This window comes from Notolepis coatsorum (genome assembly GCF_963971535.1).
Source record: "Notolepis coatsorum genome assembly, contig: SCAFFOLD_1079, whole genome shotgun sequence".
NCBI lineage: Eukaryota > Metazoa > Chordata > Actinopteri > Aulopiformes > Paralepididae > Notolepis > Notolepis coatsorum.
In genome coordinates, this window is record NW_028169632.1 from 3556 (window position 1) to 10705 (window position 7150).

Genomic DNA, 7150 nt, shown 5'->3' on the forward strand with positions numbered 1-7150 from the left:
TAGAAATGTTAATCTGATATTAGGATGTATTTTTACTGTTTTAAAGCCCGTTATTGTGTTTAATAAATGGATACTTGTGTCAAACCGTGTTGTGTTGTGCTTCCTGCTTCAAGAACAGAACAGACCAATAGAGCCTGATCTGTATTTGAACATGGAATCCACTTCTGTGTTTAAACATGGAATCCACTTCTGTATTTACATGGAATCCACTTCTGTATTTTAACATGGAATTGTGGGATAAAATCAATTTATTTATGTCCCTAGATACATTTATTCACGTCTTCCTATTCAGCCTGTATTTATTTGAGCATGTCTGTGGCCAAACTGAGGTGTCAAAATCTATTTGTTACTGGAAGGGTCACTGCAGCTGTTGCTAAAAAGCCACACAGCCCCACAGGCCCAAGAACTGACGAGGTGACAGTTTTTGCTGACCACTGACCAGGGAGCATTGTCAGGATCTAGAATAATGTATAATATCTATGAATCAATCCATTTATCTATTGTAAGAACCATATAAGATATCTACAAATGTGTGTACCATTAAATTGGTTTATTATGATATGGTATTAAAACAGGCCTATGTGTCACCATGACCCCAGCTGTCTGAAACTACCAGGAGACAGATGTGATTCTAGACCCTTGCCATTTCAACCATTTACCTTATATAGACATTGTTTAAAGCCCTGAACCTTTCTTCCTGCTCATTTTGGAAAAAAGCCACCGCATTCGCTCAGAACACCAACCAGCTGACTATAAAAATGACAATGTGATGGGGGCCGGGGACGCGTGTATCCTTTCCGCAACGGAATTCGGTTTCCGGGTTCCTCTGATTGGCCGCGACCCCCACGTGACCCCCCCCCCTATCCACCGCTCTGCCGCTGCCGTGCGCGGCCGAACGAGCGGCCGCGGACTCGCTCGCTTCCTCAATTTATACGCATGGAAGTATTGACTGAATGAATGAATGAAAACTTTATTTAACAGATTTCAGAATGTGTACAATACAGTACGGCTCAATACACACAATTGTTAAGGGGATGCAGACCTGAGAAAGACGTTTGTCTTGTTTACATCAGGGTCCCCCATTTTCAATTCATATAGAACGACTACGCCGTAACAAATCATTAAAGAAATATACCGTTAACTGGAATATGTTGTGCCTTTACACATATGTTGGATTATGTAATTGGTTTGTCATGACAAACAAATAAAAAAATCGCGATTTACCCGCTGGCTACAACAACACACAGTGACTGCATGTAGTCACTGTGTGTTGATGTTGTAGCCACCTCCTCAGAGGCGATGCCGCTCGCAAGCCAGAGACAGCGGGGATTCGGCTCCCATCAGTCGGGCAAGAACTGCGGGTTTTCAGCCTCTCCCCTCTTCCCTGGAGCTTAAGGGGGAGCTTAGTCCTGCCTCTGAGGAGCGCGGTGTGTTTTGATTGATTGAAAAGTTTATTAACAGATTGCAGAATGGGTACAGTACAGTACAGCTCAATACATACAATTGTTAAGAGGATGCAGACCAGAGAAAGACTTTCGTCTTGTTTCCATCAGGGTCCCCCATTTTCACTGTGTGTTGTTGTAGCCAGCGGGTAAATCGCGATTTTTTTCATGACAAACCAATTACATAATCCAACATATGTGTAAAGGCACAACATATTCCAGTTAACGGTATATTTTTTTAATGATTTGTTACGGCGTAGTCGTTCTATATGAATTGAAAATGGGGGACCCTGATGTAAACAAGACAAACGTCTTTCTCAGGTCTGCATCCCCTTAACAATTGTGTGTATTGAGCCGTACTGTATTGTACCCTCCAATGTACAGTTTCTACGTCAAATGTATATACTCCCTTTTCCTGACTCCTTCTGTATCACAAACTGTACTGTATTTGCAAATCTGGTATGTCATAAATGTATAGATGTAGCAGTACTGACTATCTGTATGTCATGTATGTCATATATGTCCTGATGAATTGAAAATGGGGGACCCTGATGTAAACAAGACGAAAGTCTTTCTCTGGTCTGCATCCCCTTAACAATTGTGTGTATTGAGCTGTACTGTATTGTACCCATTCTGCAATCTGTTAATAAAGTTTTCAATCAATTCAATCAATCAACCCATTCTGCAATCTGTTAAATAAAGTTTTCATTCATTCATTCATTCTGTCAATACTTCCATGCATATAAATTGAGGAGGCGAGCGAGTCCGCGGCCGCTCGTTCCATATAGATATCTATTCTATATCTATGGCTCGTTCGGCCGCGCGCGGCAGCGGCAGAGCGGTGGATAGGGGGGCGGGTCACGTGGGGGTCGCGGCCAATCAGAGGAACCCGGAAACCGAATTCCGTTGCGGAAAGGATACACGCCCCGCCCCCCCCCGCCCCCCCCCCCCCCCGCCCACCCCCGCCCACCCCTGGCTCCAGACGGTTCTCGCTTCTCGGTTGTGCGCGCTGCTGAGCACTAGGAGGAGGAAGACAGTCAGCGGACCTCTTTGAAAACAAAGGTAAATCTTTATATTTAATAATAAGCGACGCGCACGCGTTTCTACACATTGACTTATTATTACCTCAAAATACTATAGCAGGCCGACCTTTGAACCCAGCTCTCTCTTATTATGTTCTTCCTCTCTATAGAAATCCCAACGTTTGCTGCCGAATTATTCATTGTATTTGGATCGGATTGCAATTTCATATCTCTCCACCATTAGTGGTCGTTTTTTTTTCTTCTTTTTTTTGCATAGGTCGTTTATGAAAAACATTGAAAATGAAAACCTATATGATTAAAAATAAAATATGTGGAAAGAAGTTCAAGTTTCAAGTTGAATACCTTGCTTCTTTCAAAAGTATTCTGTATATTTCTGAATGTTGAATATCTCATGTCTCCAACCCAATTGCTACTATATCATTAAAAACTAACTATATAATGTATGTTCCTCTCTTAACTAAGGCTCGTCAGAATGGTCGCTCTCTCTAAGGAATATGGATATGTGGTGATAACTGGCGTTGCCAGCGTGGTCATGATTACCCACCTGGCAATAAAAGTTGGCAATGCCCGAAAGAAGTACAAAGTCTATGTAAGTAGGGTTGCATGATGATCATTTTTTATATAAAAAAATATATAAATAGGCTGCCATTTACCCCTACGGAAAAGATATCATGGCAGTATGCTGGTAATATCAGTTTTCCCACGATACCGGCCATTGTATAAATAATGACTACCATGTACTACCATGGTAAACGTTATCCACTCTTGCACCTCAACGACACCGTGAATTTAAACCCATGATGCAGATGGTAATGCCATGCTGTCTCTCCATAATGTTTTGGTTGCTATACCGTCACTGGGGGGGGGGGGGGGGAGGGGAATACCACAATATAAAATACTTTATATACTTTATACTTAATATATAAAAAAAACAATACTTTTTCGTAAGGCCTCTTGTGTAGTAGGACTTATATAAGCGTTTGATCGCAGACTACTGGATGTTTCCATTATTAGTCCTAATGTGGACGGGAACGCCCCCTTCAACTCACATCAACAAACAGCTCACTGCTGACCTGGTCTTGTGTTCTGTTCCGACAGTATCCTAATATGTACAGTACAGTACTAATATGTACAGTACTGACCTGGTCTTGTGTTCTGTTCCGACAGTATCCTAATATGTACAGTACAGTACTAATATGTACAGTACTGACCTGGTCTTGTGTTCTGTTCCGACAGTATCCTAATATGTACAGTACAGTACTAATATGTACAGTACTGACCTGGTCTTGTGTTCTGTTCCAACAGTATCCTAATATGTACAGTGATGACGAAGACCACAGCAACATCTTCAACTGCATCCAGAGGGCGCACCAGAACACGTGAGGACGGAGAGGTTGCGCATGAATGAATGAATGAATGAATGAATGAATGAATGAATGAATGAAAACTTTATTTAACAGATTGCAGAATGGGGTACAATACAGTACAGCTCAATACACACAATTGTTAAGGGGATGCAGACCAGAGAAAGACGTTTGTCTTGTTTACATCAGGGTCCCCCATTTTCAATTCATAGTGACATATATGACATACACAACATACATGACATCATGACATTTATGGCATAGGGACATACATGACATACAGGTATATAGTACTGTTACATTTGTGACACATACGATATGCAAATATACAGTACTGTTACCCAGAGATCCTAACAGGGATTATATACATACGGTGGGGAGGAGACTGTACATTTGGAGGGGGTGGGTGGGTGGGTGGGAGAAAAAAAGATACATACGGTGGGGAGAGAATATATACATACAGTGGGGAGGAGACTGTCTATTAGGGGGGGGGGGGGGGTTGGACATTTACGGTGGCCAGTTTCGAATCGCAGCCTCCTGTATAGGTGTTCTTTAAAGGAAAACTCCAACATTTGGGGAAATTAGCTTATTTGCCATCTACCCTGGAGTTAGACACGAAGATGCATACTGTTTTCTTCTCTGTGCGTGCAGTAGGAGTAGGAAGACGCACACCGTTAGCCTAACTTAGCGTCAGTCACTGGAAGTAGGTTCCTCCATTAGCCTAGTTCCCAACGTCTTCCTACTCCTACTGCATGCAGAGAAGTTAAGTCAAGTCAAGAGTTTTATTTGTCACGGCATACAAGTATACAATGAAATGCGGGTGGTCTTGCCCGCAACGAGTGGTACACCGCAGTGGTACAACATATAATAGAATCCAATAAAAAACTAAAAAAACAACATTGTGCAATAAACAGGTAACAGGTAATATAGTGGGACATCTCGGTATCTGTACATAGTTATTTACAGAGCATATAGGACATGCTGGGTCCTTTGGTAGTGCAATACACTGTTACTGTTGTTATACTATTTTTAAAGTGACCTTTCCTTTTTGGCCATAAGTGTGGGCGTGTGCAGCATGAGTGTGTGCCCGCTCATGTTAAAGTGGCTGCTAGTGTGTGAGCGTGCACAGCGTGCGTGTCGTGTGTGTGCTCATGTGTGCTTGTGTGTGAAAAGTTCAGAAACAGGTATGCATCTTCTTGTCTAACTCCAGGGTATAGATGGCAAAGAAGCTAATTTCCCAAAATGTTGGAGTTTTCCTTTTAAGAGCGGTTTAGCATCTCTATACTAAGACTTGGCAGCAGCATAGATCGCATTTTCAGATGTATTGCCTCAGTCTCCCATGTGTGCCAAATGCAATATGCAGCTCAAACCTAAAACATGGATTATTCCTCTCCCACAGTCTGGAGAGCTACCCCGCCTTCCTGTTCTGCCTCACGGTCGGCGGCGTCCACTGTCCCGTGAGTTCCACTGGTCACCATCCACTCTATTCCATAAGCATTTGATCGATAAGCATAATTAATTTACTGACGGTAAATGTCCGAGCCATTTTATACATGGGCCTTATCTGTGCGTGTGTGTCTGTGTGTGTCTGTGTGTGTCTGTGTGTGTGTGCGCGCGTGTGTGTGTGCGTGTGTGTGTGCGTGTGTGTGCGTGTGTGTGTGTGTGCGTGTGTGTGCGTGCGTGTGTGTGTGCGTGTGTGTGCGTGCGTGTGTGTATGTGCGTGTGTGTGTGTGTGTGTGTGCGTGTGTGTGTGTGTGTGCGTGCATGCGTGTGTGTGTGTGTGTGTGTGTGCGTGTGTGTGTGTGTGCGTGTGTGTGTGTGATATTACAGAGGCTCGTCAGTGGCCTTGGAGCTGTATGGATTATAAGCAGGGAGGTCTATGCACATGGCTACTCCACAGGAGGTAAGACACACATCTTTCTTTCTTTCATGATTTTATTTTTCTGATTGTATAAAACGTCGGGACAATCATTTTGAATCTCAGTAAACATTAGAACAAAGTCCCAATGCCTTGGGATTATTTATAACTTGGGCTTCACTTTTAACGCCCGCCTCAGATCCTAAGAAGAGAACGCGCGGGGCGTTCGGCAACGTGGCGCTGCTGGGGATGATGTTGGCCACGCTGGACCTTGGGCGCCACCTGCTGGGCTGGAGGACGCCGGGGCCCCTGCGGATGAGGCCCTTCTGTCCCCCGACCGTCGCTCCCGAGCGCACCCTCCTCCAGCTCCTACGTCCCAGCGAGGGGGCCTCAACTCACGCTCTCCCCTGAGCACAGAGGGGCCTTATAATAATAATAATAATAATAATAATAATAATAATAATAATAATAATAATAATAATATGGAGGGGGCCGCTAATGGAGGGGGCCGCTAAGGCGTGACAACAAAATAATAATCAAAAGGAAAGAAAGAAAGAAAAACAAAATCAGGCAGAGTCATTTACAAATTTGGTGAAGAGGTGCGTTTTGAGTTGGGATTTGAAGGAGTGCAGGGATGTAGCACTATGGGTGGGCTGACACTGGACTCTGACCAGGGGGCCCTTATGGGTGGGCTGACACTGGACTCTGACCAGTACCTTATGGGTGGGCTGACACTGGACTCTGACCAGGGGCCTTATGGGTGGGCTGACACTGGACTCTGACCAGTACCTTATGGGTGGGCTGACACTGGACTCTGACCAGGGGCCTTATGGGTGGGCTGACACTGGACTCTGACCAGTACCTTATGGGTGGGCTGACACTGGACTCTGACCAGTACCTTATGGGTGGGCTGACACTGGACTCTGACCAGGGGCCTTATGGGTGGGCTGACACTGGACTCTGACCAGTACCTTATGGGTGGGCTGACACTGGACTCTGACCAGGGGCCTTATGGGTGGGCTGACACTGGACTCTGACCAGTACCTTATGGGTGGGCTGACACTGGACTCTGACCAGTACCTTATGGATGGGCTGACACTGGACTCTGACCAGTACCTTATGGGTGGGCTGACACTGGACTCTGACCAGTACCTTATGGGTGGGCTGACACTGGACTCTGACCAGTACCTTATGGGTGGGCTGACACTGGACTCTGACCAGGGGCCTTATGGGTGGGCTGACACTGGACTCTGACCAGTACCTTATGGGTGGGCTGACACTGGACTCTGACCAGGGGCCTTATGGGTGGGCTGCCACTGGACTCTGACCAGTACCTTATGGGTGGGTTGACACTGGACTCTGACCAGTACCTTATGGGTGGGCTGACACTGGACTCTGACCAGGGAGGTGTAGTCTGACGTCACTTTAGTTTAAGAGGGGTGG

At 45.1% G+C, this 7150-nt stretch overlaps 1 protein-coding gene across 1 annotated transcript; it reads left to right on the top strand.

The window, feature by feature from the left end:
• The first annotated feature begins 2432 nt into the window (after positions 1-2432).
• On the top strand, positions 2433-6293 carry mgst3a (microsomal glutathione S-transferase 3a). Its single transcript, XM_084339533.1, has 6 exons — positions 2433-2504; positions 2948-3074; positions 3791-3864; positions 5249-5306; positions 5680-5752; positions 5907-6293. The coding sequence occupies exons 2-6, from the start codon at positions 2958-2960 to the stop codon at positions 6116-6118; spliced, it is 534 nt and encodes a 177-aa protein (XP_084195659.1). The 5' UTR covers positions 2433-2504; positions 2948-2957; the 3' UTR covers positions 6119-6293.
• The last annotated feature ends 857 nt before the right edge of the window (positions 6294-7150 follow it).